Source organism: Kockovaella imperatae, assembly GCF_002102565.1.
Source record: "Kockovaella imperatae strain NRRL Y-17943 chromosome Unknown BD324scaffold_1, whole genome shotgun sequence".
In the NCBI taxonomy this organism is placed as follows: Eukaryota; Fungi; Basidiomycota; class Tremellomycetes; order Tremellales; family Cuniculitremaceae; genus Kockovaella; species Kockovaella imperatae.
Window position 1 is genome coordinate 1,147,253 of NW_019028941.1, and position 25,708 is coordinate 1,172,960.

Below are 25,708 nucleotides of genomic sequence, written 5' to 3' on the forward strand. Positions count from 1 at the left end.
TACATCTTGACCTACCGTGGGTCTTTATGAAATGTTGTTGAGACGCGCGACGAGTCCGACGAAGTTCATTTTTGTACACAAGTCATACAGCCGTGGAGCGAAGCCTAAGGCGAAGGGACCAGGAAAGGCTGGCCATTACAAGGGCACATTGCGCATCTCGATCTGCAGCCCCCGGTAATACCATGAGCTCGACATTTGGTCTAGGTGCCTCTTCGGCACCTCCGCCAATACCGTCCAATTACCCTGGATTGCGTGGTGGACGAGGCATGGCTTATGCGAATTGGCAGAGTTGCGTGGAGGTTTTGAGGAGGCTGTACGGTGCCAGAGATGGAGGGTGAGTGGTAGACGATGTTACACGAGTCCAAGAAGACGAGAGGCCGCAACCAGTCCTGCCAGCTCCCGAATTTGATTTCATGTGATCATGATACATCCTGACCTCCACTGTCTGCAGTCGTCGCCTATCTGATTCTTTTCGATTCCTACCCGATCCCATCCTCTATCCAGATTACTCTCGGACGATCCGACAACCTGAATCATTAGACAACGTCGCGGTGAGTCAGTCCTCTTCTGACAGAACCTGATACTCGACCTCAGATTCAACTTGGCAATGGATCGTTCGAAGGTCCCGAATCGTTCTTCAGAGCGCTGCATACGATCTGCACCAACGCGAAGACGTGTGAGTAGTCCTTCGCTGCTCTCCGGCTCAACGTTGACACCTTGCAGACTTTGACCCCGACACGGACATGTGGCGAGATGCGAAACGTTTAGAAGTGAGTGTACACCTGGCTGCCCACGTTTCGTTGACATTGCCCTAGGACATGATTCTACACGACTGGCGGAGTCTCTCATACTCGGGAGCTATCCCAGTTACACCAACGACCAACTTGCTTCCTGCGTATCCGCGTAAACGGGGTCGACCGCCTAAGGATCCGGCCAAGATTCTAGCTCAACAACAAGCTGCCGAACTGGCTTACCGTAATAGTCAGGCCGCTTCCTCTTCGGCCAATGCAGTCAGACCGAGACCCGGGTTCTACACCTATGACGCAAATGTGTACGCCGCTCAGATCAACCACCAACCTGTCAACCTGAACATGGCAATGAACATGAACATGACGCCTCCTATGCCTCCTCCCGTGGTACCCCCCAGGCAGAATAGCGATTATGGATCAGTAGAGGTGGAAAGGATGAGACAAGGTGTACAGAGTCAAGCGGATCAAGCTGTGGTCGCTGCTTTGGACGCAAGGATGCCCAAATGGTCAGGACCAGATACAGTCTTATCGGGCAATCCAGATTTGGGGGGAATACCAGGGAATGGATGGTGGGGCGAAGGGGTACCAGACTACGAACGAGATGCAGGTGGAGAATCTGGATGGCTATCAAGGATGAAAGGTGTTGTCGGGGCCCTCAAAGGATACAAGGATGCTTCGTGAGCTGGGTAAAGATTGCTCGAATTGCTTTGCTGAGAATCGTGTCAGTGGTACCCGACTTGCAGAGGTGTTTGGAGGTATACCACCCGTCGTGGCCATCCCTTACTTGTCATTCAACGTGAGCTCATCGCTCCAACGGCGGCTAGGCTATGATTGACAATCGACGCAGGCTCCCCTCTCATTTGAATCTATATCCATCAACGTTGAAGCTGGAAGGTATCGCACACTTCGAGACTTTGATCTCGACATGAGTCGATTATTCGAGAAAGCTAGACGGTTCCACGCCAATGCTTCCACAGAGTACGGTCGAGTTCTCGTCCTGCAGAGATTATACAATGCCTTGACGGCTCCTTACCCTCTGGTGATTCCTTCGAATGGGGTTCCTAGCCCTTCGACGACATTATTCGCTTCGCTCCCCGCTGGACCTGGTAATGCTAGACCAGTGCACGAGATCAATCAAGATCTACGAGCTGGGGTCGCGGAAGAAAACGCGGGGTTTGGCGTGACCACTTTCCGGGTCGGCACTAAAGATCGCGTGTTCACCGATGAAGCGAGACACAAGGGCATGTCGTACAAGGTTGGCGATTACGTTCACCTTATCAATCCCGATGACGCGACAAAACCCATTGTCGGTCAAGTCTTCAAATCCTTCGTCCCTACAAAAGGCTATCGCACGCACCACGTCACGGTCTGCTGGTATTTCTACCCGGAGCAGACGATCCATTCCCCAGAACAGCTGTTCTACGACAGAGAGGTGTTCAAAACAGGTGAGCGGGACTAGGGAAAAATGAGATTGAACTCACTTCTTTAGGCCACTTTTGCGACCATCCCGTTGAAGATATCATTGAGCGTATCTCGGTGCAATTCTACGTCAAGGCGATTCGTGGACGGCCACTACCTCCTGAGTATTATCCTGGCTGGCCCATCTGTGAGGCAGTTTCATGCTTCTTTCTGACTGCCGCTGATTCCACCTTGAAGATGTCTGCAATTCCCGGTACAACGACAAGGAATGTGTCTTTGTCCGGATCAAGAACTGGAACAGCTGCATACCGGATGTGAGTCGTATGAGATGAATACAAGCTGATGCGACGTTTCAGGAGCTTCGCCAAACTCAATTCATGGCTGTCGAGCCCTTTGAACGGCAGATTGGTCTAGGTGTCGTCAACTCACCATTCTTGCGAGGCATCACAGGGCCAGGATCTTTTGGTGAACCAAAAGCTCGAGGCGGCGTGCTTGAAGACGAAGAGGAGGAAGGTCAGCGATCTGGGAACGGGCCTACACCGCCAAGGCGTCCTTCGGCGTCCTATGGCTATTCAGGTCCAGCGCAGCCGTACACACCCACAAATTATGGACAGAGTCCTGTTCGACCTGGTCAAGGGTCCATCACGGCGTCTGTAGGTCAGCGCCCCATGGGCAATTTGCCCAATACACCTTATCGGCCTGGAATACCACCTCAACATTCTCCAGCTGGATCCATGGGGTCATCACCTGCCCGACCTCCAGGGAGTACCGAGATGACTGTGCGCGAGCAGTTGCCCAGTGAAACTGGTAAGTAACGAGACGACTTGCAATTGAGCATGTAAAGTTGACGCTCGTCATTCTCAGTGAGGCTGTTTGAGAGGGATGCCAGAGGCAATATATTATGGTTCTCTGCTCCGCCTCTCCTTCCTGGAGCCATCAAGATACCTCAACAACCTGATCACTCCATTGAATACCTCTTACATCTGACCAAGAGGAAAAAGGGCGATATGACGAAGCCTGAACCACCGTCAAGAAGACTTGTAGCGGACGACAGTGATCCAACGGATGAAGGACGGGACAATATAGCTGGAGAGGTGGAGGACTCTGTAGCTGGAGACAATACAGCTTGGTGGGCCAAGGACATGACTCCGGATCAGATCGTAGCTTCGCTCGCTGCTGTAGTGGAGACTGTACAGTAGCTGTGGTGGTGCAGGAGCATGACTAATTCGTGCAATTTGATTGGTGGAATTGGGCGGGATTGCTTTTATTTCTTTTCCTTTGCGGAATGAAGATCCGAGGGCCGAATGGGGCAGTGAAAAATTGAGCGAAGCACGTTTTGGAGTGGAATAATAACAATATATAGAGAGAGAGAGAGGGGCCGATCAGGTGGCCAGTGTATTCCAACATCGCACTTTCTCGATCTCTAGAAGACTTGGTCTGACTGCATCCCTTGAGCTTCGTCCTTAGCCTCTCTCTCTCTTAGCCAGCCAGCATCTACGCGGAAAGACCCCACCCTCCATCCACAGTTACTGGCTCTCGACGGAAATACCTCGGACAAGAGCGCTCGTCAACGGACAAAGGAGCCATTCTCCCTTTTGTCTGTAGGCCATTTTCCCCCCATCTCCCCGCTCGCGCCGCTGAACATCAGTCATTCACACCTCTCGTACTGCCAGACACCATCATGCCAGCCATGACTATGCCTCAGAACATCCCTCAACGACCTTACCTCTCTACCCTTCCATCCTCCTCCTCCTCCTCCGAGTCATCTCGCTCGTCTTCATTCGACTCTCTAACTCGTCCAACATTGACGACCACCTCTCCAAGATATCCAATGTCGTCCTCACCTCCTACTATCCATACGCCTGCGCCCATCGCTCACCCTACACCTCATTTACATGAACTGGTACGCTGCTTACACCGAGCTTGGACCGAGCGGAGATGACCGGTCGAGGCGGCTTCCGGGATTGTCGGATCATCCTCAAGCGGCACACACTCGCCTCCCCTTCCTTTCCAATCGGCGCACTTTCGCCATCCTCTCTTCTCCACCCTTGCTCCGCCCCTCTTTCTTGGCTAGACGGACTCTTGTCCTTCTTGATGGTACCTTTATGGCCTCGGGGACAATTTCAACCCTAGACCGACCCCGATCCTGTTCCCTCGGTCGATTCGTCCGCTTCATTTGTTGTTACTATAAACCGTCTCATCCGGCGCGGGAACTCACTCCCTTCGCAACCCCCGGAGGTCGCGAGGCGACGACGTTTGCATGTATATCATTGATTGTTCGGCATGTACTCATGACCATACTTACTCACCCTATTGTCATTCATTTGTTCAGGTACAACCAGGGACTGGGTCAAAAGGACCGATGATGCGATGCCGAGTGCCTGACGACGACCCCATTCTTAGCTTTTGTTGGATTGGACGCTGACATGTTTTTTGAACACGATACTCAAGCGAGAGAGATAAAGGTGGTGAGAGGGAGGAGGGAGAGAGAGAGGGAGGGGCGAAGAGACTAGTCCAGTGGACGGGAACTACTGACGTATATGTGTGTATACGTGTGTGTGTGTGTGTGGTGGTGTTGACAATAGAGCAGCGACGGAGGAGACAGACAGAGAGGGAGGGGGTGGAGTACTCCCACTGGACCTATCGCGTGAACTCCAGAAGGCTCCCACCATACAAGCGAGCAACCAACAGCATTGTCGTTGACGCGGATTCGAGACTCGCTTCAACCACTCCCCACTCCCACTTTTCATCTTCATCCAGTCATATTCTTCAATCCTCCCATCTTCACATCTCTCTCACTCGTTCAACAGCTATACCAGAACGTATACCACGAAAGGTATGTTCACTCTTCCCCTCTGACACTTTAAGCTGATGGCCATCAATGACTCTAAGGCTCCTCCACAAAGGTGCCCACGACTCATCCTTCAAAGGGATAGCTTCTCGCCACCATCTCAATTGACAGCATCTGCTGCTCCTGCTGCTGCTGCTGCTGCTTCGCATCATATCTCCAGCAGTCTCACGTCAAACCAAAGGACTCCGAGACGATTCGACACAGTGGTTGTGACAACGAGTTACACAGATCACAGGTTGGTTGAGGATCCTTTGGACCTCGGGGATGTGAGTGATCTGTCGAAATCCTTCTCCATCTACATTCCGCCTTTTACCATCTTCCGATCATCCCTTGTAGCATCCCTGATTCATCCGACCATCTGCACTCTCAGATGCACTCCGCTGACATGGCTTCTCACACAGACTGGCACCGAATTCGCGCGCGCCAGGATCTTCTGACATTATCATCACCGTGATTATTCCCATTCGACAACCTTCCACACGCGACACGTCTAGCGACACACATCCTCTGTCCAACCAAAAGCTGTCTGTCATATCCCGTCAAAGATACAGTCGAATCAGGAGTACACTGTCTCTTGCTGTCCACTTCCTCATCGCCGACGATTTACCCAGTGGCGAAGAGAGCGGAAGGCGGTCAACACGCAGTCGTGTATCACGTCCAGAGACACAATCCACCTTCATCAGTTGACCCTAAAAGTCTAGAGACGTCCCTCTTGTTGACCTGTTTACCATTGTTGACGCATTTGCTCATCACTCATAAACCGTCTACGAGAGGTCGTCTTCGAAGATATCTGATCAACCTACCTTCCATATATACGCGCATACCTGCCTTTTTGCAGACCACCGGATCCATCGAGATACCATTCAGTCAAAAGGCACTTCCTTCGGAAAATTGTTCGAAGAGACAGCGCATCGAGTGCACTCAAGAGAGTCAGAACCTGCACCCAGCGTCCGCATCGATCGAACTGACCGGTAAAACTAGTGAGTGGACCGTTCAGAAACCTCTCTCCTTTGTCTCGCGCGCACTTCCCCAAGGCCTTGCGCCGACGATCAACGAGATTTGTGACCATGTCCTACTGGCGTCTTTACACAAGACCCGCCGAGTCTGGTTGTCTACTCCAGCCACTGCGGTTGTATGCCCTTCTCGATTCCTGCTCTCTTCCTTCCAGTAGACCCCCTTCCATCTAACTACCTCTTGCGCCTCGAAACCCAATGCACATCCCTCCTTGCCAAAGGCAGGATCACCTCCTAGATCTCCTTGAAAGGGTCTCAGCGTCAACCGGACGCGGCGATGGTCGGAAACCCTCTGGAGACGCTCCTGGCAACTTTTGCCACATCGTTTCTTCCTTTGTCTCTTGACTCCTTGCTCAGCCCAAGCTCTCACTCCCACTTCACTGCCCTTCTTGTGAGGGTGAGGGGGACAGCGGTACTCCAATGCTTCTTCCTCTTCGTTTGAAGGGGGTGGTTTTCAAGGAGTATCAACAAGGAATGACTTTGAAGGGGGTGGCGATGACTACTGTCTATCTATGCGTGCTTGGCCCAGGAGTGGTAGACGGTGCAGGATGACAGAGCTGACTCGTCTTCCCGTAGAGGTCTCTTGGTCCCACTTCCCTTTTTAACGGACCATCTGGTTCACACTTGATCTCTCTTTCTTTCCCTCATCTCAAATCCACCCTTTACACACATCTTACTGTGCAAGGTTTGCCTTTCAATCGTATTCCCCGTCCTTGTCGATTATCTGGATAGCTCTCTCCCCAAAGAGGTACCTCCGGCAACAGTAGAACTCTGCTGCCACCAATCGACACGTTACATTTCGACAGAATGGCCTCCCTCGCATCCTCATACGAGCCTAACAGGACTCAGGTCCACCAAGGTCATCTGAGCTCTCCTCATCCATCTCCTCACTTCCAACGACCCGCTTCTCAAGCTTCATTCCATATGAACGGTAACAATGTCTATTCTCCCAATGTCGAACAGATGCCTTTGACTGCGGCCTACCCTCCCAGCCATGCCCAGCCTTTTCGGAGCTTCACACCTTCCAGTTTGGCTCTACCCTTGCCTCATCAAAGCTTTTCGACGGGATACCCATCGACTGCTCCTCCCATTCCGTTCTACTCGGACCAGACTCAGCTCTGGAACGCAAGAGCATCTCAGCCGATGATGCGGACCATTTCGCAAGGTCATCCTATGCACTCTGCTACAGATCATACGGTTTCCTCGCGATATTCGTCTTCGCCACATTCAGCGACTCTGGACGTGCCTCCTCCTTCAGCTGGCGGAGGCTTCCCGTCGATCAATCCATCCGTGTTCAACCAGACGTATCCCATGTCGAGATCTACTTCTGGCGCTTCCGACGCTCAGGAATACAGCACTCGCCTTTTGACTCCCCATTCAGAATATCGACCTCTCGGACACGGTCCTGATCCTTACAGTGGTCTCTCACACGACATTGAAATGCGGAAAATGTCCGAATCACTCGGTCGAATGCCTTCCAATCGCTTATTCACCCCCGCATTCACCTTTGAGCATGTCAATCAACTCGGACCTCATCCTCAGCCAGCTCAGCCCGAATTGAATGCCGGGATGGCAAGAGGCTGGGGAGCAGAATTTGCCCTATCTTCCGAACGTGGCGATACAAAGGTTGGTTTGAATGGAGGTACCGAAACGGATTACGAGAGGGAGAGGGAACAACAAATCATGACGAACAAAAAGCTCATCGAGGAAATGGGTCTAGGTGGAGGTAGTGGTGCATTTGGACGATCTCGGAGTGTCACGGGAGGAGGCGCAAGAGAGCGGAGCAAGACGCCAAGCAAGACGCCAATCAAGAAGAGATTGTCCTCGGCAGAGGCGCCGGGTGAGTAATGGTATTCGAGAAGTGTGCTGCCACATTCGACTGACTTTCCTGTCTTTAGTTCGAGCGTCGCCTCGAATCGCCTCGCTGCATCGGGCATCTTACGCTGACCTCGATGGAAATGCCGTCGAAGAAGTCAGTGACGAGTATCAGTCCAGTGGTGAACCAGAGCTGGATGATGAAGACGACTTTCGACCCCCAAAAAGGACCAAGACGTCTACCCGAGGTTACGGCCGCAAGGCATCGTACACTGCCAGGGTGAGCTCTGGAGATTGCTCGACGTACTTGCATGGTTGACGACAGTCCAGGGCCGCAAGAGCGATCTCTCACTGTGGGGTTTGCTCCAGATCTACCCTGAGATCCCCCGCTCTTACCCCTTGTTCTACTACACCTTGAACAACGATCTCAGTATCAACTCGGACTCTGTTCCTCTCATCGGGTCGATCCCGTCTACTGCGACAGCACTGGAGAAAGCAGATAATCTGCAAGCCTTTTACCACCGTGGTCGCCGGGTCCTATCTCAATTAGATGCCTTCACGGCTCGATGTGATCGAAAGTATGAAGGACCTCAGGAAAAGCTCACAGAGTTAGACCACAACACCCGGATCGCGGTCCGAGATGTGAGGCGCAAAATTGTGGAGAGATGTGAGAACTACAAGTATACTCGACGAGACCTCCTCGACAAGTGAGTGCCAGGCGGTCGGGGGCAGGGTTTTAAGCACAAATACTAATGCGCGATTCCTCAGAGCATGTGGGAAAAACAAATGGGCCCCCATCGAACATGGTCTGATCGAATGGCGCATCGGTATGGCTCAGACGGATCCTGCTGGCGATCTGTCCAACGTCACTTTGACCCTCCCTACTCCTCCACCTCAGGCCTTGTTCCAAGGATCGACGTCGACCTCGATGCACCAACAACAGCAGCGAAACCAACTTGGTGTCCGACAGATCAAACCGTTTCCTCGATCGCGAATCGGCTCAGTCGTGCCTCTTCCATCTGCTCGAACCGTCAGTGTGACGATGGGTGAACCTAGCTCAGCGTACAACATGTCGTCGACACCTGTCATGGGATACGGATTCTCAGCTGCAGATGCCCCTCCCCCGATGTACGGTGAAGATGATGTCCCTATGAGCGTCCAATTGTCTACACCGATCCAACCTTCTTCTGAATCCCCTTTGCTCAAGATCAGCGGCGCTTCCGGTACTGCTGGACCTACCTCTGGATCCATCGCATCCGCCTCGCTTCCACCCGTCCCCGAATGGCATGAAGCTACTTCCGCAACTTCTGCCTCGGCCACCATGACGGGAGTGAAGAGGTCTCTGAGTGATGAGGGAGAGGATGATGATGACGTCGAAGAGGGCGGAGAAGAAGGCGATGAAGAAGCAGAAGAAGAAAAACCATCTCCTCAGCTTTGGTAGGCGGATCTCCAAGTCTCGCTCGAACCGAATGGCAATTATACCCTGTTTTCGGCTTTAGATTCGCTCGTCTTGGCATGTCCCTATGTCTATAGTCTATTTTGATATCGTTGGTGGACTCTCCCAAGAAGGATGAGGATGAGCATCACCGCCTCCTGGAGGACTTAGTGTGTAGAGATGGAGTCCTGCTGTGAATGTATACAGGAATGCTGAGCTCGCGAAAGACTTTAGTCGTATACTGGTTCGCCACATTTGCCCAGCATCGACCGTCATACGACCTCCACTTTTGCAGGTCCATTCTGAAGTCTCCAGTCAAGCTCATGTCTGTCTTGCATAGCACGCAGCAGTTTACCATGTCTGTCAAGCATGTCGGTGAGTAGAAGGTCAGGTCTTGGACTTGACCCTCTGCCGATCCTTTCCTCAACCCTAATCACCAGCTGCATCCATGACTCACGGCACCTTTTTCGTTCGATGGGTTGCTGACTTACCTCACCCTCAACCCTAGTGGCATTCAAATCACCCTCGGAGGACAAGCGTACTCTGATGGTTCAAGGGTTCTTGGACCTCAAGGACAAGTGTGAACGAGATGGAAAGAAGTACATCGTCTCGATCACAGGCGGCAAGCAACATTCACCAGAGGGGAAAGACCTTGGAATGGATGTCGTCTTCATCATGACTTTCAATGTGAGTGAGTGAGTGAGTGAGTGAGTGAGTGAGTGAGTCAGGCATGAAGAGAGCCTCCTCCGAGTCAGGAGTAGCTGGGTGGGAGACGGCTCAATATTGAGTGACATCGCTCACATCCCCTCAGTCACTCGAAGATAGAGATTTTTATATCTCTAAAGATGAAGCACACAAAGCTTTTGGTGTAAGTCGACGGGCCAGAAACATGCGTCCTCCAATTTAGTGAAGTATGAGCTCATATGTCACGTCCCATTCAGTCTCACTGTGGACCCACGTATGGAGTTGAGGAAGTCGTCGTGTTTGACTTTACGGCCGACGAGTACTGAAAGGATATCGATCTTCCAATGTTGCTCTTACACGGCCAAGAATGAATCAGCCAAACAATACCGTGGGGAAAGCTACATGTCGCGATGCATATCTGTACGGATCTTACTATAGACAAACAACAACCGTGTATATGGGTATGTCGGGGAGGGTACCCCTTCGATCAACCTGCCAATGCTAAGGGCAGTGGGTCCGTTTGAACCTTTGCAACAACATCGACCCTTGTGCGTCATCGCTTAGCAGCGGCTCCCGTTCTGGCTGGGAGCTTTGGGGGCGCACCGGGCGTGGTACTGGTTGCTCCCGTGGCCATGCTCATCTGCGCCGTGTTCGTCCCCTCTACTCCGTCCAGGTGCATTCCAGAACCAGGAGCGAACAGCTTTCTGAGATCCGCAGCTGAGATACCGTCCATCGCAGCGAGGTCCGATTGAACGTGTCCGAGGCTGGCGAGATACTCTTGAGCCCTGATAGCAAGGTACGCTTCGAGCCTGCCAGAGAATACTTATGAGCGGGTGGAGACGATGGACAAGCTGAATCAGACCCACAATAAGGCATTCCTTGAATTTGCTCGCCACGCCGCCAAACCAATGTCTCCGACGACTGGCACGACTCTATGAAAGTCATCAGCTATGGCATTAAGCAGTGACAGTTGTCACCCACCCTAGACCAGCAGAGACCATGTTGTTGATCAACATCTTTGCCTTGAGGTCAGAAGGAATGTCCAACTTGCCGGCTGGGCGGTAAACCAAGAAATAATTGAGAGCCGCATCGACGACATCACCAGCTCCGGGAATGATACCTATGATAAAAGAGATATCCGTTTAGAGCTTGATTCGTCACGAAAAAGGCCGGAGTCCCCTTACCAATCCAGAATGTCCATCCAACTCTGAATCCACAAATGTGCATCCCTTTGTCGAGGTAATGGGCCCTCTTCCTGATCTTTTTGAGGGCTTTGGCATCTCGTTTGGAAAGACCATCTGGAACCTTTCGCTACACCACATGGGTTGTCAGCTGGGTCTCGTGTCATAGCGCGTGTCCTGTGAGAAGGAAGGGCAAAAGGGCGATCACAGAATGGCTTGGCATAGCTTGAAAAGAGGAGATAGAGGAGGAGCGAGTCAAGAAGGCTTGGGAAACACCTCTCACCTTTGCTTTTTTCGTCTTGCCAGTTTTCTCATCTACCACTTCTTCGTAGTATGGATCGATGGGTGCATATTGAGCCATCCGGTTTTTGAGGACTTTCTATGAGTGGCCAGTGGAGTCAGTCCCGAAACCGCTCAAAGAGGCACCTAGCGGTTCACTCACGTTGACTGCTTTGGTGGCCATGGACATGTTGAAACGAGACTCTGGGGATTGTAGAGATGTGAGCTGTAGAGATGAAGGCTTTAGAGGAGTGCTGAAGTAGTGATGTGATCACAAGTGCAGTGGCAAAGAACGACAACGAAAGACAATAGCAATCCCCCCCTCCGCTCGTCGTCGCCAGGTTTCTGAAAATCAAAATGAAATTCGGAGATTGATGACGTCTCAGGCGCAGTAGTGTGAATGTCACGTGGCGTGGCGCAGAAAATGGGTGGCAACGAGGCTGCAGCAGATCCCCACAGAGCAATTAGCAGCTGCGATCGAGGTCATGTGGACATGCGGCATGCGGCGATGTATGCTGTGGTTTTTTTTTTTTTGGCATCTAGGTAGCTAAGAGCCATGGCCTAGCATTCCAGAAGCCATCTTTGATAATGTCCTCGTGCAAGATGTCCAACTCGCCCGTGACGCCTTCGTATTGTTCCTGACGTTTCGGCTTGACCTGGGGTCGAGTCTCGTCCACCGGCTTGGCATTAACCCCGCTTGACTCGTTGGGTATAGTGAGTTCCTGAGGAGGCTCAATAGGCCGTCGCACGAGTATAGTCCCCTTGCGAAAGATTGAATCCAAGTTGTTATAGTTTATGTTGAAGCGGGAATAGAGGATCTCATTCTTATCCTTCGAATCTGTTCCCTGAAGGCCAGATAGATCAGCCAATTCTGTAGTGAGATAGATTTGGGTAGCATCTGATCTTACCTGAAGAGCCTTGTTCGCTTCTGTCGTGCTGAGACCACCGTGTTGAATCAAAGCCCAAAAAGCAGTGTTGTACAGGTTGTTGATATGTGCTGTCGGACTCGTCAGCAACAGCCTTGCCGTTGGAGACGCCTGCTCACTGTCTGCTTGACGCCATGCAAAGTAGTCTCGGATCTCTCTGGCACTAGGGTACAGGACGACTCGGCCATCGAAACTTGGAGGTGATTGAAGGGGTGTGTTGGGGAAGAACTTTGGCCAGTAAAAGACATAAGAGGCTGTGAAGATGGAAACGATGGTCGAATTGATCTTACTGCGAAAGGCGGTCAATCCGAGGTGACGCAGCAGATCCGCAAAGACAGCTCAACCATGGGCGACTGAGTTTGCCCATCGGGATCAGGCTCACCTCCGTCTCCTGTTATACAACTTGGAGGACTTTCGTATAAGAAAGCTAGGATCCGTTCAGCCTGTCTGTCTCTCCAGTCTATCATTCTCCCCACCTGTACTCATCACTCTCACCGAAAGCACAAATCACATCCTTCAGATCCTCCATGACACAGCCTGCCGCGTGATTCATGAGATTAAGTGCTCGTCTGTCATTAGGTTTCTCGAAGGAGTGGGCGTCGGAGAACCTTTGAGTGAAAGCAGCACGTGAATCTAAGCCCTCTGCCAGTGAGAAGTTCTCTCGCGTACTCACTTGTGGAACCCTCGTCCATCTACTCGCGCTATGATGTACGTCCCGGGTAACAAGATATCAGGCAGCTCGTAAGATTTGACATATTCGAAGCGGGATTTCGCCATGCTTTCATCACGCAAGAGCTGAGAGACGATCTGCTTGACTCTACAGTGAGCAGGAAAGATGTGCCTATCTGCTTAGCGCGATTCTAGGACATCAGCATACATACGAACAAGGAAGATTCAGCTGAAATGTGTCAGACACACCAAGATTGATGATTTTCCCACGGTGGATCCCAATGTTTCAATAATTTGGCCGTCCCCTTCAATTTGCCTGCAATTTCCTCATCGACAAGCCATATCCTACAGCATCGCGCTCACCATGGCGGCCATCGCCTCCTCTTCACGATCTACAGCCTCTGGCATTATGCTTCGCTCCACCGCCGCATCATGCAGCACCTCGCCAGCATCCCTGATTCGAGCATTTTCCTCCTCCTCACCTCTTGCCTATGATACAAAATATGTGAATCCGTGGAAGAAGAAGGCTCATCTCCGACCTCCTCCATCCATCCCACCGCCCTTACCAGCTTTGTTCAGACAGACTGTCTCATTATCTGATGGATCAGTAATCTACACCAACACCACTGCGCCGTCGCCTCAGATCATTCGACTCACTCGAGACGTCACGAATAATCCTGTTTGGTCTCCTGGAATTCGAGCCAGAGGAGCCGAGGAAGATCAAGAAGGAGCCGTTGGACGATTCAAGCGACGATTCGAAGGTATGGATCTGGGTTCTTCCGAGTCACCTGCAACATCGAAAGGCGGAGAGGGCGGATCCGCCCAGGCTCAATCGGACGATGACTTGTCCTGGATGTCAGAGGGAGGAAGGGAGGAGAAGGCTCCAAAGATACCGGAGAAGAAGGTCACTACCACCAAGGGCAAGAAGAAGTAGAGGGCAGCTTGGATGGTTGGTACGCTGGTCACTTTGCATCACGGCTACATGTATAGTTCCTGTTTGTCCCCGCAGAAGATGGCTACCGACTTGTCCTACAATATTTTACAGACGCATCTTTGAGACGCATCAAGATAATCAATTGCCCTCAGTAATCCTCATCGTCCTCGCTCTCAAGCTCAGGCTCCGAGTCAGTCGACATGTCCGCTGAGTTATACTGTGCAGGTGCAGCTGGTTCGGCTTTGACCGGTGCAGTCTGAGAGGACGTCACCAGTACAGGGGGCTCGTGTTCCTGTCGAGGTCCATTTTGCCCAGGCTCGTCCTTGAAAGCGACTTCTGCAGGATCCCGCACATGATCAGCCAGTATCTTGTTCATCCTGGAAAAGCGAATGAGTACTGGAGTGGGTGACCACGTCTACTCACGTGAACATGTGCACCTTGTCCGTGTTGAATACCGTCTTGAGAGCGTCATCGCAGATGATAAACCGTTTATCTGCTGGATCTTGCAAATCATGGAGCTTGACGTATTCCCAGATCCGCTTGACTACTTGCGGTCTTGAGAGTCGAGCTTCACCAGTAAAGTCTGCAAGTGCATCACTGGAAAGACGAACTTTTAAGCACAGAGCACCGATTGATTTTGCGAGGATGTACTCACCTCAATACGAGTTCCTTGTTGAAGGCACCTCCACCACCACCCGCCCTCTTTTTCTTCGGCTTAGCATCGTCACTGTCTCCGTCACCGGTACCCTTCTTCCTCTTGACGACTTTCCGGCTCTTCTTCCTCAGCGCTCCGGCACTCCTACTGGCTCGGCTCGAGCTTCCCTCCGCATCGAATTGAGCTTGTAATCTCGCTGCCATCTGCTCATCCGTTTCCTCTAGCCGCCTCACAGGCGCATACGTCTCTTCTTTCACCTCGTGTTCCACTTCTCTCTTTACTTTGGGTGCTTTGCGAAGCGGTTCCGGAAACGATGAGGGTGGACCTGCGGAAGCAGAAGGATCGGGCCTAGATCCTGAAGCGGACGGACCATCGGGTGAACCAGGCTCGTGGTTGGCTATGAGCTTTTCATAGATCTCTGCGATCTTGCCGCGGTCTCAGTATAAAATGGAGTGCCAAAGGTGTCAAGACGATGACCCACCTTTTCATCAATCGCCGTCCTGTTCTCCTTTATCACGCTCTCTTCATGTCCACTGGCGATGAGCTGCTTTCGTACGCCCTTGGCGGAGCTATCGAAGTCAGTAGGGAGCTGAATACGTATTTCTCTGGACCTGCATTGTGCTGAGATCGCTGCTTCTCAAGATCCCATTGATCTGAGGAACGAGTGCCGCGACATATTGCTGGAGACCGCATTGTAAACAGATCGTTCTTGCTGGACTCCAGCGAAACTCACTGAGGGCATCGTGTCGCTTTTTGCCAGGATAAATGAGACGTTCAGGCTCTCGGACCGTGACAGCCAGCTTCGGTCGCTGCACCGATGCTTCAAATGCTGTCAAACGACTTTGCGAGCACTGAATGGGTGGAAGGACCAAATAACCTTTTGCAGTTCAAGTCCCGACGTCACGGAAGTGGCAAGAAAGTGGCAATGTGGCGCAGTAGGCGGCTGTAGTGCAATTTCAGCTTTTGCGGGATGGGACTCTTAGAAGACCAAACGGCCGGTTGCAAGTACGTCACCTTGTCACTTCTGCTGGAGTCTGTGATGTATTCAGATGCCCGATGGAGAGAGAAGTGGTCTGCTCATGGCTACATGCCTGGCGATATCAGTCCGTTCGGGGGAGTCTTAGGGCAGGTCATGGAGGCACAGTGGCAGTTGCATGCTCGACGCACTGCGATTTTTGACCGCTGGGGCTCAGCGTTTGGCACGCAAAAATGCATCGTTCAACAGGGAAGGCTAGCAACAAGGCTATCACATGCTAGCATTAGCCTCGTCAGTCCACGAGACGATAAGGTCGCGGACGACGATATGACAGCCGAGATCACAGGCCTAGCTGTTTGCTGCTGTCACCCGTCCTCGATTGTTCGGTCTCTGGAGTGTCCGCTCCTATGGTGTTTTGGATCATGCTTTGCATCACCTTGCTAGACAATCCGTCGACATTCGTCCCTCCGAGGTCACTTGTGCCTCTTTTCGAAACTAATCTGGCTTTGAAGTCCAGCAGGGAGAACTCCGAGGCGATCTTCCTTTTTACCTCTTCGTTGAGATGAGGAACAGTCTCTGTCAAAGCGTCGAAGTAAGCCGCAAATTTCTCCTCATATGTGGGTGACTCGTCGGAGTCATAATCTTCAGTCCCAAGCTTGTCGTTCAGCTCTTGCAGTTGGTCGATGCTGCTTGTAAGACTTTCAGTGGCGCGCTCGTCCAACAATCGTGATCCTCGATCAAGCTCCTCTTCAGACATACTCGTCATGTTGTTCAAGATCTCCGTCAAGCCGTCAAGGGGAATTTCGTTCTCATTCCCTTCTGTGGGGGCAAGTCCTCTGTAGTCGCTCTTGACATCCTCGTCGACGGAGCGATGAGTCAGCTGTGGATCAGTCTGGTCTTTTGACGACATGAAATGTCGATGGATTGATATTCAACGAACTGGGCGAGAGTAGAGCAGCGAAATGGATAAGACCTGAGGGAACGAAAAAAAGAAAAACTTGATTGGCTCTTAAAGCATTTCTGAGTCCGTTTGCGATGTATGTAGATGATCAAAGGAGACCGTTCGCTGCGGACATAGAAACAGCCCCGAAAGGAGTCGCCCACAAAAGAACGGTCATGTCAACCTTTTCGCTTTCTGTTTGAGCATCGCGAAGCAATGGAGGCGCTGCGTCATTGAGCGAGAGAATGGTCCATGGAAAGAAAGTTCACCTCGGAAACACCTCAATTGGCGGGGCTGTGTAATCAGTGCCAATTATCAAGCTGGTCAGACCATTTAGCTCATGAGACTCATATAAGCAATACTTTACATGTCTTTCTGGAGAAGGTGAGAGGTCATAATCGTTGGCTTGATGTGACCTGTTGAAGTACTGTTTGTCGGTCGAAAGTCCACCGGTGTCCTGCGATATCCTTCACAATTGGAATAGTGATCGGTTGAAAGTTGCGAGCGAGGTCTCACAAATCGATGCCGTAAGCTCAATCATTGCTTGATCCTCGCCTCGATCCAACAACTAGTGAAACAGAGATTTCCAGCCTCTGTCGAGCTTGTCGAGATGGGCGACGGTGTAAGAGAATGCAAGACAGCTGTTTACTGTCAGCAGAGACACACACTTGACCCTTCGGTCGACTCAGAGACCGGACGTTTTGTCCGAGGCGCATGCCAAGAGAAGATAGAGCATCTCGCAGAGAGAGCCATCGCGATGCCTCGTGCTGGTGAGGGGTGCCAATGCCCAAAAATCAAACCGCAAAGAGTGCGAAAAGCAATGGCATGGGTCTAGAAGAAGAATCAAAGCGATGATCATCATAAGCACCTGGTTCGCTAGAGCCTGAGCTAAGCTGTGCCGCCCTCCTCTTGGGTATCTTGCGTCCCAGCATGGACCGAATCTTTCGCCTCTTGCGTGTCACTTCTGTCGTCGATGTTGTCGTTCCCGACGTCTATGAGCAACCCGTTCATCAACTTCGTAGTCAGATCCGATGTGGCGTTCTCCCCTTCGATCGTTCTAACGCCTCTTTCGTGCAGAATTCTGGCTTTCAAGTCGGCTGTGGAGAGTGCTTGGGCCACTCGGCGCCTCACGCTCGCAGCGACCTCGGGAATAACTTCTGACAACACTGCAATGATGGCGTCTGTCAGCTCTTCCTGAGTAACTTGATGGTCAGCATCGTCGCCGCCTTCAATGCCCTGCTCTTCGTCCAACGCTTGCAGGTCATCAATGCTGTTGTCGAGACTGTCAGTCATCTTTCTCCTAATACCCTCGAACTGTTGATCGAGCTCTTCTTCGGGCAAACTAGTTACCAGACTGTCCACAACCATAAGGTCTCCCAGAAACCTCAGGTCAAAAGGAAGAGACTCTTCGCTCTCGCCTGCAGAAGTAAGACTAATGTCTGCCTCGGCTCTATGAGAGTGTTCGGTGGTTTGTTGTCCAGACTGATTGCTCGATGACATTGTGTCGCGGCTTGTTGCCAGATTTCCAAGACTGACCGGAGCAGATGCAAGGCATTAACGAGAGTAAAAGTGTGAGTAGAACCTGTGGGCGGTGCAGAGTCGCAAGCATAACTTATGTGTAATTTCAATTGCGACTCCGCTTCTCATGAAGCAGATTGAATGGACGACTTCAGCCCCTGGCATGATCACCGGATCTGTGACGCGCGAAAGGATATCATCATCGGCGTCGATCGCCATCCCAAGATGGATATCAAAGGGTCGTGATTGGGGCAAAAGTTGAACCTCTTCTCCATACGGGCAGACCTATAAGAAGAATGTTCTCCTGGAAACTTCCATCTTTGGCTAGGATACTCCATCAGTGTTGTCTCTCCAAAGGCAGAACGCACCTTCCACTTCCATTCATACTCTTGCTCCTCGTCCAATGGAGGTATTCTCGCAGCGTCAGAGGTCTGTCTTGATGCTGACTTCGTCGACGTCTTCCCAGAGACCATTTCCTCCATAGCCTCATTTTCTGCCTGAGCCTCACCCTGCTCCACATCGTCTTCAAAATCGTCATCATGATCCATCTCCTCTTTGCCTCCCGGCCTCGGAATGGATCCGTCCGCAGCTGTGACACTTGGTAGCCCTTTCCGGAGCCATCTTAGTTTCAGCGTAAATCGCGGTCCAATTTCTTGTAGCTTGGCAGAGGTCGGAGAAGCAAACATGTATCGATGTCGACGGAAGAACAAGAAATCTCGTTGATTGTGCAGAGTGACGACTTGACGTCCGCGAAATTGCGGTTGAGGCGGGAAAAGGGAAGCAAACAGGCGGCCAACAGAGTTGCCGAGGATGGTGGTGAAGTTATTGAGGATGAGCTCGGCTGGTTTCACGATCAGCTTGTAGATTGTGGTGTATATAACAGAAGCGAGCTCACGAGAATGCGGTGATGGCTTCGCGTGTCCCTGCCAAGTCATAAGTCGTGTCTCTCAGGTCATGTTTTTTACGCACAAAGATTTGTGAGCCCAATTGCACACTAGTCAACTTGAAATAGGCCGTAGGACCAGCAGGAAGGACGATCAAAGTGATGGCATCTGTGGCGATGAGCGCTGTCCTTGAGCTGCTAATCCAATGGACTCACTCGCACTCTTGTGATCTTCGTTGACCACCAGCATCGCATTGTACTTCCTTTTCGCTGCCCATCGTGATATCCTGCCGAGTTCAAAGCCTCTCCCTTTCGGTCGTTTGAACAGCTCTCCCCCGGGAAACACGTTCTTGAGATCATCGCAGAAGGCATAAGTCTCCTTACATGGAGACGCCGAGGTCGTGATAAGAATCCGGGGTGGCGGAGAGAAGCCCGTTGGAGCAGGTTGAGCGGAGGCAGAGGCCTCTCCTTCCTCCTCCTCTTCCTCATTCCCGCCTTCGTCCTCAGGGTCCGCTGCAGCTGTTCTCAGGCTCGAGGGCCCAGCTTCTGGCATCTCCTCATCTTCATCTTCATCTTCATCTTCATCTCCAGATCCATCTACGGAATCTGGATCCGGATCAGATTCCTTGACCACCTCGGACTTGCTGGGTTTCGGTTGCAGGAGTGTCCGCGGGTCTGCAGTCAAGTACGAGCTGGAGTCGAAGACTCTGGTGTTGTCCAAAGTCCTCGGAACGTTTTTGGACAGCCTTTCTTCGCGTTTCTGCTTCCCAGAGACCTTGTCAAGCTCTTCCTTCTTGTTCTGCAGCCCAACATCAGATTTCACGGGCATCTCTCCCATTCAGGACTCACCTCCATTCGCCTCTTCAGCTTGACTTGCGCCTTTTCCCGCTTCTGCTTTCGATGGATCTCTGACCTCTTGAGAGCATTCTGGATCTTCTTGTCTCTTCCCATGTCGCTTGATATCAACGTCAACGCTCACGTCTGTACGGTAGCAGTTCTGTCTGTCCAACGAATCGATGGATCATGGATGACATCTCAAAATTCTGAACGATTTACGTAAATGTCAACGGAATCAGATTTTTGGCGGTCCGAGGCCCAAACAGACAAAAGTCAATCGCGTCTCACTCAATCCAATCATCTTCGACTTTCTATTCATTCGGGGCTTAGTACTCTGGGATAGCGCATCCGTGGAACTCATCTACCTCATCTGGCGAACGCTCCCTGTGTATTTCTAGGGAGATGCCCTCACTGGTGACACCCAGAGCGGCGGACGGGTCTATGTCCGGCTCATCGAAATCATTCTCCCGCGTCAATTCCTTCAAGCGAGACTGGGGCAATGAAGAGGTGGAGAACCCGCCAAAGAGCTCTCTGAAAGGGTCATCAACGCACAGCATCGAGTGGAGTGCTAGTCCTGAGCAGTGGGTTTAGGCTGGTCCTCATGGGCGTGTCCACTAGCTGATGCTTTCAGAAGACAGAAACCCAAGACGGAGACTCGAGCAGCTTCACCTGCGCCTGTCGTCCACCCCATGAACGAGACCGCCGCAGACAGGCGTCGCAAAGCCATCTTGGCAGCTTTGCAACCTAATGCCGATGGTTTTACCTCCTCCTTCTCCTCTGCATCCTCCTCTACCGTAGGATCTCGAGCCGTCCCCTCCTCCTCCTTCTACCCACCTCGCAAAGCCTTGGTCACTCTGGATGACGATGAGCCCTCCTCAGGGCAAAGAGCTTCAGCAACGGAAGAGCTGCCAAGCATACCAAGTAGATCCGCTGGGGTTTCATCTGCTGGAGAGTCAAAGAAGAGGGCCTTCCCTTGGAACGAGGACATATTGTGAGCACTCCCGTAACACTGTGGATCCGGCACTGATCGGAACACAGGGTCGCGAAGAAGGCCATGCAGAACAATAGCTCAACTAGCAAACGGTCAGGATCGACCGGTTCATCTGGTCTCGCTGCCGCGCCCACTATGAATATCAAGCAGAAGATCGTTCTCTCGACGGAGCAGCAACAAGTCCTACAGTTGGTCGTAGCAGAAGGCAAGAACATGTTCTTCACCGGTAGTGCAGGTGCGTATCTCTCCCTCGATGGAGCGCCAGCTGAGACTCTTCAGGAACGGGAAAGTCTGTCCTTCTGCGAGAGATCATTACCTCTCTGAGACGCAAATTTGCAACGGCTACGGATGCGGTGGCTGTCACAGCATCGACCGGTATAGCGGCGTGTAACATTGGTGGCGTGACTTTACACTCGTTTGCAGGATGTGGTCTCGGGAACGAGGACGCAAAGGCTCTGGTGGCAAAGATAAAGAAGCAGAAGAAATCAGTTGCGAGATGGGTCAGGACGAAAGTATTGATCATTGACGAGGGTGAATTCAACGAGGTCCATGAGAAACAAAGAGCTGACTGTCTCAGTGTCTATGGTGGACGGAGCGTTCTTTGATAAGCTTTGCAAGATCGGTCAGATGCTCCGGAAGAATGAGAGACCGTTCGGTGGATTGCAGATCATCGTGACTGGGGACTTCTTCCAACTTCCACCGGTGACCAAAGGTGGTGGCATGCCGAAGTTCTGTTTCGAAGCGGCTACGTGGAACGAGACGATTCACATGTCGGTCAATCTGAACAAGGTCTTCCGTCAAAAGGATCAGCGTGGGTGTCTTGCTCTCTGGACTGAACTGAGGATCCAGGTTTCATCGACATGCTCAACGAGATGCGATTTGGCAGACTCACACCTGCCACCATCCAGACCTTCAAGTCTCTGTCGCGTCCGCTGTCAGAAGCAGAAGATGGGCTCGAAGCGACCGAGCTTTTCCCTCGAAGAGAAGATGTCGATAGAGCCAACCTCAGTCGACTGCGTCAGCTCAATACGGACGGCTGGAGTTATTCGGCAGTGGATAGCGGGGCGATCACCGATCCTATCCAGAGGGAAAAGATTCTGAGCAATTTCCTGGCACCGAAAATGCTGAACCTCAACGTTGACGCTCAAGTCATGTTGATCAAGAACACTGACGAAACGTTGGTGAACGGATCCATGGGCAGAGTCATTGGTTTCTGTCACAAGATTCAGTACGACACCGATAATCAAGGACGATGGGTCCAGGAAGATCGTTGGGCAGAAATGACGGATGAGGATCGAGCGAAGAAGGAAACGGCATTACAAGTGGCAATTTCGAAACTTGGGCAAGGTGCCAGACCATTACCTGTCGTTCGATTCAAAGTGCCTGGTGGCGGGTTCCGAGATCAACTAGTCGAGGCGGAAGCTTTCAAGGCCGAGTTACCGAATGGCGAAGTCCAAGCGCAGAGGAGTCAGGTGCGTTCAATGTCGCTGAGACAGTATCAATTCGCTAACCCTCGCACTTAGCTGCCATTGATTCTGGCCTGGGCAATGTCAATTCACAAATCACAGGGACAGAGTAAGTCTCCTCCTAGCCAGTAGAGGCACTGTTTAATGCGTTTGACCAGCTCTTGAGCGAGTCAAAGTTGATCTCGGGAAGGTCTTCGAAAAAGGTCAAGCGTACGTTGCCTTGTCTCGAGCTACCTCACTGGAGGGACTGCAGGTGCTAGGCTTTACAGCGGACAAGGTCAGTTCATGACTTCTTTTCAATGTCCAAGCTGATGCCGTGGCTGTCAGGTCATGGCGCACCGTAAAGTCGCTCAGTGGTCAGGCCAGCTCAAGGCTCTCTAAATCCATGAGGGATATCTCATTTCTCCCCAAGCTATCATGTGCACGCATTTCAACGAGAGCGATGTAGCAATGTATCCTGTAGATGACGACTGTGACGATGATGATGATGATGGTGATGATGGTGTTGTGTTCGGGCGATCACTGCATGGCTGTAGTCGGGACATGAATGTATTGCATGCAAGGAAATTACACGCGTGTCGTGGGACCAGTCTCCGCAAGAAAAGGTCTGGAGCGACGGACCTTCGGGCCGACTTTACCGGAAAAGAGTGTGGAGGATGAAGATGCCAATGCTTGGCCTTGCTCATTCATACATTACAGTCTGAGGCATACTTACGGTTGTAACTCCACCTCGTAGTCTTCCAGCTCGCAACATACGTCATGTCCCAGTCTAAAGTCTTGATCTGCGGTAGGTTAAGGATGCAGACTCCGCTCTGTGCGGGGTTTAGTAACCCTTCGCGCTAACGTTATTCTGCGTTGTAGCCGACCCTAAAGAAGGCGTCATCTGGAGTAAAGAAGAGCAGAAATCGCAACTTGAAGCAGTCGCTGAAGTTATCGTGAGTTGAAAGCTCTGATATTGATAGGGGAAACGATCACTGTCTTCTTCTCCTGGATGTTCATACGTTTCTCTGTCCGCTGACGTGCTTCTCACTTTCTTGCATAGGAACTCTCCTCATCTGACCGGGAATCCTTTTTGAAAGATTGTCAACCTGGTGGTAAATACGATGGAGTCGTTGCGATCTACCGTCATGGAGCTTCTGCTTCAGCCGTTGGAAACTTTGACAAGGAGTTGATCGATGCGCTGCCAAAGAGCGTCAAGTATGTCTGCCATAACGGAGCGGGATACGATACGGGTGAGTAGGGGGTGAGGGGTGAGGCTGGTCTTGAAGAGAGGCGAGGCTGGAGGTACAAGGTTCATTTGGTCCATGATGTCGATTCATCATGGACGTGGGGCTTTTTTCAAGTCTATTCTTTGCGGTCACCTCTGTCTTTTCGTCTTGTGACCCGTGCTGATCAACTCTCTCCGCCAGTCGACGTCGACGCATGTACCGCTCGTGGTATTCAAGTCTCCCACACACCTGGATCAGTAGATGACGCGACGGCAACGGTAGGTATCTACCTCGCTTTATCGGCCATGCGACAATTCCACGTCGCGGAACTCAACGTTCGTGCTGGCAAATTCAAGCAAGGTTTGCAACCTGCCCGGGATCCCGAGGGCAAGACAGTAGGCATTATCGGAATGGGAGGGATCGGCAAGGTAGGCGTCAACCCACACACACACACACACACACACACTCTCTCTCTCTCTCTCTCTGATGAACCCCCTTTTTTCTCGAGGTGACGCTGACCGCGCGCCGCTCTCCCGTCTCACTTAGACCATGGCCAAACGATTCCTCGCATTCGACATGAAGATTCTTTACCATAATCGCCGACCCATCTCGCCGGAACCTTCTTTCCCATGTACCTACTGTGAAAATGTGGATGACCTGCTCGCTCAATCGGATATCGTCTCTCTCAATCTGCCATTGAATGAAAAGACCAAAGGATCTTTCGGGAAAGCTCAATTTGATAAGATGAAGGATGGGTCAGTATTGGTCAATACCGCTAGAGGGGGAGTGGTGGATGAAGATGCTCTCATTGAAGCTTTGGAGTCTGGCAAGGTGAGGCAGGAGGCAGCCGATTGATCTTCCAAAAGAAAAAAAAAAGGCCTCGAAGAGATGTTGCTCACGACAATGCGCTTCAGCTTTTCTCTGCGGGTCTTGATGTCTTCCCTGATGAGCCCAACGTCAACCCTAAATTGATCGCAATGAAGAACATTACTCTCCTTCCTCACATGGGAACAGAAACGAGGGATAGTCAGAAGAAGGTGCGTCGATCAATTGACTGGAGATACTGTGCTGACCCTACGATGTCTCCAAGATGGAGCTCCAAGTATTTGACAACATTGTCTCTGCGCTGCAGGGCAAAGGTCTGCCCAACCAAGTCCCAGAACAGCGAAAGTAGGGGCCGAAGAAGAGCCAGGAATGCCGCTGTCATATTATATCGTGTGATGCATAAAGGATCTTTGACCCCGATCAATGATTTCAAAGCGCTCTGTACAACGAGTGGGTGGTAGTGGTAACCACGGTACATCCCAAGATAAGTCGAATCTCTCTAGTTGTTGAGCGAAGTCTGATCACCGCAATTCAAACACTGTCGTACCTCGAGTCAGCGTCACTGTGAAAAGCGCCGTCTTCCCTCACTGACCTTGTAAAAGACTGTACTGCCTTCGTCGGCGGATCTAAGCTGCATGACCTTGTAGCTTAACCCAATATGACCACATTTCTGACATTTCTCTTGAGCCTGAAAAGGGTCGGATCACAATCGTCAGCCAGCCAGTCGGGGCAGTTCTTTGGATACTCCATGACTCACCACTGGATCTCTCTCTTTCGCAGCCTCCCCATCGTCCATTGTATTTTGGACCAAGCCTCGTTTGCTCTTTAGCGGTGAAGGAAATGCGTGTGGTGAGGAGTATGTTTTGGTGGGCAGGTTCTCGTATGCTATGAAGGTAGTCGAGGAGGAGTCAGCAAAGTCTATTCTCCTTTGACACTCAGAGACGGGTCATCGGAGATGAAAAGGGGAAAATGTTGAGGATATCTGTCAATATGGACGTCTCCCTAGTGGTAGAGGTACACTGTCCAGATGAGAGACTGAAACAGGCGTTCAACTGATCACACCGTCCCCAAGCTCTCCGACCCTTTTGAACCTTTTCGATCTGTGAATTAAACTTACAGGAAGCGGGCTCTAGCCTCCCACATTGAGCACACGGTATTTCATCTTGATCATCTCTTGGTAGGTCCAACAGAGTTCCGCAAGCCGGGCAGAACAAAAGGGATCCAATTCGGTGCGCTGAGACTGTCTTGCTTTGTGAGCCCCGGGGCATTTTGGGTTGACCTATAGAAGATGCAAAGCGAGCGAGCTACTTGCGAAAGTCAAGGACGTAGTACCAGCTCGAAGGGAAGTCTGCTTTTGGATGCCCGAAATATAATGGGACGGAGACGAAAGACGACTGACGAGATTCCGGACAAAAATTTTGAACTCCTGATATAATCGAGCTTTCGAGGCGACT

General features: G+C 51.5%; 13 protein-coding genes across 13 annotated transcripts; 6 read left to right on the forward strand and 7 right to left on the reverse strand.

Moving 5' to 3' along the window:
* The first annotated feature begins 53 nt into the window (after positions 1–53).
* Positions 54–3,534, forward strand: BD324DRAFT_612629 (hypothetical protein). Its single transcript, XM_022014414.1, has 11 exons — positions 54–334; positions 452–551; positions 595–676; positions 724–770; positions 816–1,426; positions 1,476–1,545; positions 1,597–2,194; positions 2,239–2,355; positions 2,406–2,482; positions 2,525–2,975; positions 3,033–3,534. The coding sequence occupies exons 1-11, from the start codon at positions 183–185 to the stop codon at positions 3,365–3,367; spliced, it is 2,640 nt and encodes an 879-aa protein (XP_021874624.1). The 5' UTR covers positions 54–182; the 3' UTR covers positions 3,368–3,534.
* A 3,678-nt stretch (positions 3,535–7,212) lies between these two features.
* BD324DRAFT_612635 (hypothetical protein) lies at positions 7,213–9,487 on the forward strand. The gene is made up of 5 exons (XM_022014415.1): positions 7,213–7,872; positions 7,931–8,127; positions 8,178–8,554; positions 8,616–9,042; positions 9,086–9,487. Exons 1-5 carry the CDS (start codon positions 7,344–7,346, stop codon positions 9,170–9,172), a joined length of 1,617 nt encoding a protein of 538 aa, XP_021874625.1. The 5' UTR covers positions 7,213–7,343; the 3' UTR covers positions 9,173–9,487.
* A 75-nt stretch (positions 9,488–9,562) lies between these two features.
* BD324DRAFT_612638 (stress responsive A/B barrel domain-domain-containing protein) lies at positions 9,563–10,361 on the forward strand. The gene is made up of 4 exons (XM_022014416.1): positions 9,563–9,657; positions 9,791–9,969; positions 10,094–10,150; positions 10,224–10,361. The coding sequence occupies exons 1-4, from the start codon at positions 9,606–9,608 to the stop codon at positions 10,290–10,292; spliced, it is 357 nt and encodes a 118-aa protein (XP_021874626.1). The 5' UTR covers positions 9,563–9,605; the 3' UTR covers positions 10,293–10,361.
* BD324DRAFT_612643 (hypothetical protein) lies at positions 10,362–11,724 on the reverse strand. The gene is made up of 6 exons (XM_022014417.1): positions 11,590–11,724; positions 11,431–11,526; positions 11,151–11,277; positions 10,948–11,086; positions 10,833–10,898; positions 10,362–10,775 (listed from the first exon to the last, which is right to left on the reverse strand). The coding sequence occupies exons 1-6, from the start codon at positions 11,614–11,616 to the stop codon at positions 10,520–10,522; spliced, it is 711 nt and encodes a 236-aa protein (XP_021874627.1). The 5' UTR covers positions 11,617–11,724; the 3' UTR covers positions 10,362–10,519.
* On the reverse strand, positions 11,725–13,229 carry BD324DRAFT_612653 (Thg1 C terminal domain-domain-containing protein). Its single transcript, XM_022014418.1, has 6 exons — positions 13,026–13,229; positions 12,829–12,960; positions 12,735–12,779; positions 12,472–12,641; positions 12,335–12,423; positions 11,725–12,271 (listed from the first exon to the last, which is right to left on the reverse strand). The coding sequence occupies exons 1-6, from the start codon at positions 13,127–13,129 to the stop codon at positions 11,966–11,968; spliced, it is 846 nt and encodes a 281-aa protein (XP_021874628.1). The 5' UTR covers positions 13,130–13,229; the 3' UTR covers positions 11,725–11,965.
* A 126-nt stretch (positions 13,230–13,355) lies between these two features.
* On the forward strand, positions 13,356–14,002 carry BD324DRAFT_612656 (hypothetical protein). The gene has a single exon (XM_022014419.1). It carries the CDS (start codon positions 13,386–13,388, stop codon positions 13,953–13,955), a length of 570 nt encoding a protein of 189 aa, XP_021874629.1. The 5' UTR covers positions 13,356–13,385; the 3' UTR covers positions 13,956–14,002.
* Positions 14,003–15,471, reverse strand: BD324DRAFT_612658 (hypothetical protein). The gene is made up of 6 exons (XM_022014420.1): positions 15,344–15,471; positions 15,226–15,290; positions 15,092–15,179; positions 14,611–15,035; positions 14,379–14,552; positions 14,003–14,332 (listed from the first exon to the last, which is right to left on the reverse strand). The coding sequence occupies exons 1-6, from the start codon at positions 15,350–15,352 to the stop codon at positions 14,104–14,106; spliced, it is 990 nt and encodes a 329-aa protein (XP_021874630.1). The 5' UTR covers positions 15,353–15,471; the 3' UTR covers positions 14,003–14,103.
* Positions 15,472–15,926: 455 nt separating this feature from the next.
* Positions 15,927–16,496, reverse strand: BD324DRAFT_647855 (hypothetical protein; the record flags this gene model as incomplete). The annotated part of the gene is made up of 1 exon (XM_022017729.1): positions 15,927–16,496. The coding sequence occupies one exon, from the start codon at positions 16,494–16,496 to the stop codon at positions 15,927–15,929; it is 570 nt and encodes a 189-aa protein (XP_021874631.1).
* A 918-nt stretch (positions 16,497–17,414) lies between these two features.
* On the reverse strand, positions 17,415–18,026 carry BD324DRAFT_647856 (hypothetical protein; the record flags this gene model as incomplete). Its single annotated transcript, XM_022017730.1, has 1 exon — positions 17,415–18,026. One exon carries the CDS (start codon positions 18,024–18,026, stop codon positions 17,415–17,417), a length of 612 nt encoding a protein of 203 aa, XP_021874632.1.
* A 161-nt stretch (positions 18,027–18,187) lies between these two features.
* Positions 18,188–19,948, reverse strand: BD324DRAFT_29916 (anticodon-binding protein). The gene is made up of 6 exons (XM_022012420.1): positions 19,777–19,948; positions 19,144–19,726; positions 19,014–19,096; positions 18,940–18,967; positions 18,413–18,885; positions 18,188–18,368 (listed from the first exon to the last, which is right to left on the reverse strand). The coding sequence occupies exons 1-6, from the start codon at positions 19,876–19,878 to the stop codon at positions 18,330–18,332; spliced, it is 1,308 nt and encodes a 435-aa protein (XP_021874633.1). The 5' UTR covers positions 19,879–19,948; the 3' UTR covers positions 18,188–18,329.
* Positions 19,949–20,059: 111 nt separating this feature from the next.
* BD324DRAFT_29926 (hypothetical protein) lies at positions 20,060–21,185 on the forward strand. The gene is made up of 3 exons (XM_022012421.1): positions 20,060–20,345; positions 20,396–20,755; positions 20,803–21,185. The coding sequence occupies exons 1-3, from the start codon at positions 20,167–20,169 to the stop codon at positions 21,077–21,079; spliced, it is 816 nt and encodes a 271-aa protein (XP_021874634.1). The 5' UTR covers positions 20,060–20,166; the 3' UTR covers positions 21,080–21,185.
* Positions 21,186–22,906: 1,721 nt separating this feature from the next.
* On the forward strand, positions 22,907–24,665 carry BD324DRAFT_612662 (putative 2-hydroxyacid dehydrogenase). The gene is made up of 7 exons (XM_022014421.1): positions 22,907–23,008; positions 23,083–23,156; positions 23,264–23,453; positions 23,631–23,857; positions 23,976–24,260; positions 24,344–24,466; positions 24,520–24,665. Exons 1-7 carry the CDS (start codon positions 22,981–22,983, stop codon positions 24,601–24,603), a joined length of 1,011 nt encoding a protein of 336 aa, XP_021874635.1. The 5' UTR covers positions 22,907–22,980; the 3' UTR covers positions 24,604–24,665.
* On the reverse strand, positions 24,666–25,644 carry BD324DRAFT_612665 (DNA-directed RNA polymerase i 13.7 kda polypeptide). Its single transcript, XM_022014422.1, has 4 exons — positions 25,372–25,644; positions 25,012–25,139; positions 24,847–24,942; positions 24,666–24,792 (listed from the first exon to the last, which is right to left on the reverse strand). Exons 1-4 carry the CDS (start codon positions 25,520–25,522, stop codon positions 24,754–24,756), a joined length of 414 nt encoding a protein of 137 aa, XP_021874636.1. The 5' UTR covers positions 25,523–25,644; the 3' UTR covers positions 24,666–24,753.
* Between the last annotated feature and the right edge of the window lie 64 nt (positions 25,645–25,708).

What these genes read in the sequence shown, in the direction of transcription:
- BD324DRAFT_612635 (XM_022014415.1), top strand. Translation starts at nt 7,344, where the DNA reads ATGTCGAGATCTACTTCTGGCGCTTCCGACGCTCAGGAATACAGCACT. An exon ending in GTCCTCGGCAGAGGCGCCGG is followed by an intron (nt 7,873 to 7,930) that starts GTGAGTAATGGT and finishes TCCTGTCTTTAG; the next exon opens with TTCGAGCGTCGCCTCGAATC. An exon ending in TCCAACCTTCTTCTGAATCC is followed by an intron (nt 9,043 to 9,085) that starts CCTTTGCTCAAG and finishes CTGCTGGACCTA; the next exon opens with CCTCTGGATCCATCGCATCC.
- BD324DRAFT_612643 (XM_022014417.1), bottom strand. Translation starts at nt 11,616, where the DNA reads ATGTCCATGGCCACCAAAGCAGTCAAC. An exon ending in TGGATGGACATTCTGGATTG is followed by an intron (nt 11,087 to 11,150) that starts GTAAGGGGACTC and finishes CTTTTATCATAG; the next exon opens with GTATCATTCCCGGAGCTGGT. An exon ending in ATGGTCTCTGCTGGTCTAGG is followed by an intron (nt 10,899 to 10,947) that starts GTGGGTGACAAC and finishes TGACTTTCATAG; the next exon opens with AGTCGTGCCAGTCGTCGGAG.
- BD324DRAFT_612638 (XM_022014416.1), top strand. Translation starts at nt 9,606, where the DNA reads ATGTCTGTCTTGCATAGCACGCAGCAGTTTACCATGTCTGTCAAGCAT. An exon ending in CATGTCTGTCAAGCATGTCG is followed by an intron (nt 9,658 to 9,790) that starts GTGAGTAGAAGG and finishes CCTCAACCCTAG; the next exon opens with TGGCATTCAAATCACCCTCG. An exon ending in TCTTCATCATGACTTTCAAT is followed by an intron (nt 9,970 to 10,093) that starts GTGAGTGAGTGA and finishes ACATCCCCTCAG; the next exon opens with TCACTCGAAGATAGAGATTT.
- BD324DRAFT_612629 (XM_022014414.1), top strand. Translation starts at nt 183, where the DNA reads ATGAGCTCGACATTTGGTCTAGGTGCCTCTTCGGCACCTCCGCCAATA. An exon ending in TACGGTGCCAGAGATGGAGG is followed by an intron (nt 335 to 451) that starts GTGAGTGGTAGA and finishes CACTGTCTGCAG; the next exon opens with TCGTCGCCTATCTGATTCTT. An exon ending in TCCCTTACTTGTCATTCAAC is followed by an intron (nt 1,546 to 1,596) that starts GTGAGCTCATCG and finishes CAATCGACGCAG; the next exon opens with GCTCCCCTCTCATTTGAATC.
- BD324DRAFT_612658 (XM_022014420.1), bottom strand. An exon ending in GGACGGCGATTGATGAAAAG is followed by an intron (nt 15,036 to 15,091) that starts GTGGGTCATCGT and finishes GACCGCGGCAAG; the next exon opens with ATCGCAGAGATCTATGAAAA. An exon ending in GACAAGGTGCACATGTTCAC is followed by an intron (nt 14,333 to 14,378) that starts GTGAGTAGACGT and finishes TCGCTTTTCCAG; the next exon opens with GATGAACAAGATACTGGCTG.
- BD324DRAFT_612656 (XM_022014419.1), top strand. Translation starts at nt 13,386, where the DNA reads ATGGCGGCCATCGCCTCCTCTTCACGATCTACAGCCTCTGGCATTATG.
- BD324DRAFT_612653 (XM_022014418.1), bottom strand. Translation starts at nt 13,129, where the DNA reads ATGGCGAAATCCCGCTTCGAATATGTCAAATCTTACGAGCTGCCTGAT. An exon ending in GATGGACGAGGGTTCCACAA is followed by an intron (nt 12,961 to 13,025) that starts GTGAGTACGCGA and finishes TTTCACTCAAAG; the next exon opens with GTTCTCCGACGCCCACTCCT. An exon ending in TGCATGGCGTCAAGCAGACA is followed by an intron (nt 12,424 to 12,471) that starts GTGAGCAGGCGT and finishes CGAGTCCGACAG; the next exon opens with CACATATCAACAACCTGTAC.
- BD324DRAFT_29926 (XM_022012421.1), top strand. Translation starts at nt 20,167, where the DNA reads ATGCCCTCACTGGTGACACCCAGAGCGGCGGACGGGTCTATGTCCGGC. An exon ending in TGGAGTGCTAGTCCTGAGCA is followed by an intron (nt 20,346 to 20,395) that starts GTGGGTTTAGGC and finishes TGATGCTTTCAG; the next exon opens with AAGACAGAAACCCAAGACGG. An exon ending in CCTTGGAACGAGGACATATT is followed by an intron (nt 20,756 to 20,802) that starts GTGAGCACTCCC and finishes ATCGGAACACAG; the next exon opens with GGTCGCGAAGAAGGCCATGC.
- BD324DRAFT_612662 (XM_022014421.1), top strand. Translation starts at nt 22,981, where the DNA reads ATGTCCCAGTCTAAAGTCTTGATCTGCG. An exon ending in GAATGGGAGGGATCGGCAAG is followed by an intron (nt 23,858 to 23,975) that starts GTAGGCGTCAAC and finishes CGTCTCACTTAG; the next exon opens with ACCATGGCCAAACGATTCCT. An exon ending in AAGCTTTGGAGTCTGGCAAG is followed by an intron (nt 24,261 to 24,343) that starts GTGAGGCAGGAG and finishes AATGCGCTTCAG; the next exon opens with CTTTTCTCTGCGGGTCTTGA.
- BD324DRAFT_29916 (XM_022012420.1), bottom strand. Translation starts at nt 19,878, where the DNA reads ATGGGAAGAGACAAGAAGATCCAGAATGCTCTCAAGAGGTCAGAGATC. An exon ending in GAAGCCATCACCGCATTCTC is followed by an intron (nt 18,886 to 18,939) that starts GTGAGCTCGCTT and finishes TCGTGAAACCAG; the next exon opens with CCGAGCTCATCCTCAATAAC. An exon ending in AGTATGAATGGAAGTGGAAG is followed by an intron (nt 18,369 to 18,412) that starts GTGCGTTCTGCC and finishes GGAGTATCCTAG; the next exon opens with CCAAAGATGGAAGTTTCCAG.
- BD324DRAFT_612665 (XM_022014422.1), bottom strand. Translation starts at nt 25,522, where the DNA reads ATGCCCCGGGGCTCACAAAGCAAGACAGTCTCAGCGCACCGAATTGGA. An exon ending in GAGGCTAGAGCCCGCTTCCT is followed by an intron (nt 25,140 to 25,371) that starts GTAAGTTTAATT and finishes CTACCTTCATAG; the next exon opens with CATACGAGAACCTGCCCACC. An exon ending in GCAGTACAGTCTTTTACAAG is followed by an intron (nt 24,793 to 24,846) that starts GTCAGTGAGGGA and finishes GAGGTACGACAG; the next exon opens with TGTTTGAATTGCGGTGATCA.